General features: G+C 46.2%; 1 protein-coding gene across 1 annotated transcript; it reads left to right on the plus strand.

Moving 5' to 3' along the window:
* Positions 1 to 225: 225 nt before the first annotated feature.
* Positions 226 to 1,966, plus strand: UREG_05683 (uncharacterized protein; the record flags this gene model as incomplete). The annotated part of the gene is made up of 3 exons (XM_002584948.1): positions 226 to 638; positions 941 to 991; positions 1,102 to 1,966. The coding sequence occupies 3 exons, from the start codon at positions 226 to 228 to the stop codon at positions 1,964 to 1,966; spliced, it is 1,329 nt and encodes a 442-aa protein (XP_002584994.1).
* Between the last annotated feature and the right edge of the window lie 547 nt (positions 1,967 to 2,513).

The following is a 2,513-nucleotide window of genomic DNA, read 5'->3' on the forward strand; positions in this document are numbered from 1 at the left end:
GGGTTAGTCAACTGCTCTGGGACAAGGTTCCTCATATATCCCGTTTCCCTCATACTCAAAAGGTACCACTATCAACAATGGCTAACGTTAACTTGAGGTAGGCTGATTTGACTAGAGTTATTTGATGATTATTCACAATACAAAAATCAACAGTTAACCATTTCTTTAGGGCGCATGTTTGGCAAATCGAGGCTACCCTCTGAAAATTAGACACACTCAGGCAACATGGGCCATGCACCCTACCGGAGCAGGAAGGAAGTTACCATGGCAGAGCCGGCGCCCCGCGGAGCCGTGTATCTCATCGGCATTCAGATCTTCTCTCGTGCAATGACATTCTCTGCGAACCAGGTTCTCCTGCTCCATGTTTCCCCCGTCGCCCTAGGGATGTCAATGCAACTAGATTTATATTCAATCACAGTGCTGCACTTTGCTCGAGAAAGCATTCGAATGGCAAGCCAAACACGAACCCGCGCTCCACAGGAAGCTAAGCAGGGAAATCTTTTGCACCAAGAATCCGAAGGTACATCCGAGGGCATAGTCAACCTCAACCCATCCTCTCAAGAGATTGTGAATATGTCTTATCTGTCCATTCTCTTGGGCTCTTTAATATTGTATTTATCCGGATTTTTCTACCTCCAGTATGCACCAGACCGCTTTTCCCACGACCCTTACTTCAAACAGAGCTTTATATTGGGTTAGCTTTGCAGCCGGGTTGGAGCTCTTGGCTGAACCATGCTTTGCTGTGGTACAGCACAATATGCTGTATCGGTCAAGGGCGACGGTCGAAACTGCTTCTGTTCTCGCAAAAGGCCTGTTCAGTTGCGGCTTTGGACTCTGGATGAGTAGGATGGGCTTGGATTGGGGGCCTCTGCCCTACGCTATTGGCCCAAGTTGCCTACAGTGTTTTTTTCCTTTTCGGCTATTGTATCGTTGCCAACAGTATTGCTAGCGAGGGTAGATTTTCTCTACTGCCTGTGTTTATCTCAGGGAAGTGAGTGCCACCAGACCGCCTTTTTGTTGTATCATGGCTTTGCTGACCATTTGAAAAAGAGAGGCTTCTTCATTTTTATCCCGTTTCATACCGGTACCTTTATTTATTAGGAGCGCCAACGTCTTTTTCCAGTCGGCTGTCAAGCACATCCTTACTCAGGGTGATGCAATGATTCTTGCCGCTCTCTCAAGCCTAGAAGACCAGGGTTTGTATGCGTTGGCTTCGAACTACGGGGGCCTTGTAGCGAGATTGGTTTTCCAACCAATTGAAGAGAGCAGCCGCATCAGTTTTGGGCGGTGGCTTTCTGAAGAAACGCCGTGTATATCAAAACAAAATGGCGTGAACTTTGCCAAATCGTATCTTCAGAATATTCTCCATGCATACTCCCTATTAACAATTACCCTTTGGACCGTTGGACCCCTCTTTCTTCCTGCGGCGCTTAAGGTACTTTTGAATTCTCGATGGGCGGCATCAAACATCGAGGAAGTCCTCTTAGCATACTGTTATTATATTCCCTTTCTTGCTTTTAACGGGATCACCGAAGCATTTGTATCCTCCGCGGCGAGCAATTCCCAACTACGAATCCAGGCTACCTGGATGGGAGCGTGCTCTGTAGGATTTGCATTCGCCGCATATTTTCTACTCAAAGTTGCCGCTTTGGGCATTCGCGGTTTGGTTTGGGCAAATATCGTCAACATGGCCTTCCGTATCGTGTGGAGTTTCTGGTTTATCAAAAAATATTTTGTCAAACAACAACAAGAATTTATATTGCGTGATATATTACCGAGGCGTGAAACCTGCGCTGTTGGCGCCATCGCTTGGAGTTATACGCTCGCTTCACATAAAAAAACTTCCGACATCGGCGATTTGGCGCGAATGATTTTTGGAGGAGCGGCAGTATCCATTACCATGTACGTCTTGAATAACCACTTATTCTATTTCTTCGCTAATACCGCCCTTAAGTCTATACCTTGAAAGAGGTTTTATTGAAAAGCAGATCATCAGTTTCCGAGCCTCTAAAACAAAATCTTGACGAGTACCCCGTATTATCCCCCTGGATTCTTCGAGTGGTAACGAAACTGGTTAATCATCGAATTTGATTTTTGACGGTGCCTTGGTCGTGCCTATATCGCGGAAAAATGACCCATACGACTCATGCTGCTTCTTTTTCACAGTCGCGCCGAATTTCAAGAGGTTCTCTGGCACATCTTGTTTAGCTGCTCGTAGGACGTTTATTAGGCTTTGGAAAAAGTTAGTTCAGAAAAGAATGATGAGTAGATCTCTCGACTCACGGCCCCGACAACGCTTTGTCAAGCTCTGTAAATAGAGTGATAGCTAGACCATCGGCTCCGGCACGACCTGTCCTGGAATTGAATTTAGTGTTTGAACGGCTAATCAAGGCATAGAATGAGCACACCTTCCAATACGATGGACATAGTCCTCAATTGTCAAAGGGAATGTGACATTAAGCACAAGTTTGACAGCGGGAATATCCAATCCACGGGCTGCCACATCGGTCGCA

The sequence above is a fragment of the Uncinocarpus reesii genome, genomic scaffold, assembly GCF_000003515.1.
Source record: "Uncinocarpus reesii 1704 scaffold_3 genomic scaffold, whole genome shotgun sequence".
NCBI classification, from domain to species: domain Eukaryota; kingdom Fungi; phylum Ascomycota; class Eurotiomycetes; order Onygenales; family Onygenaceae; genus Uncinocarpus; species Uncinocarpus reesii.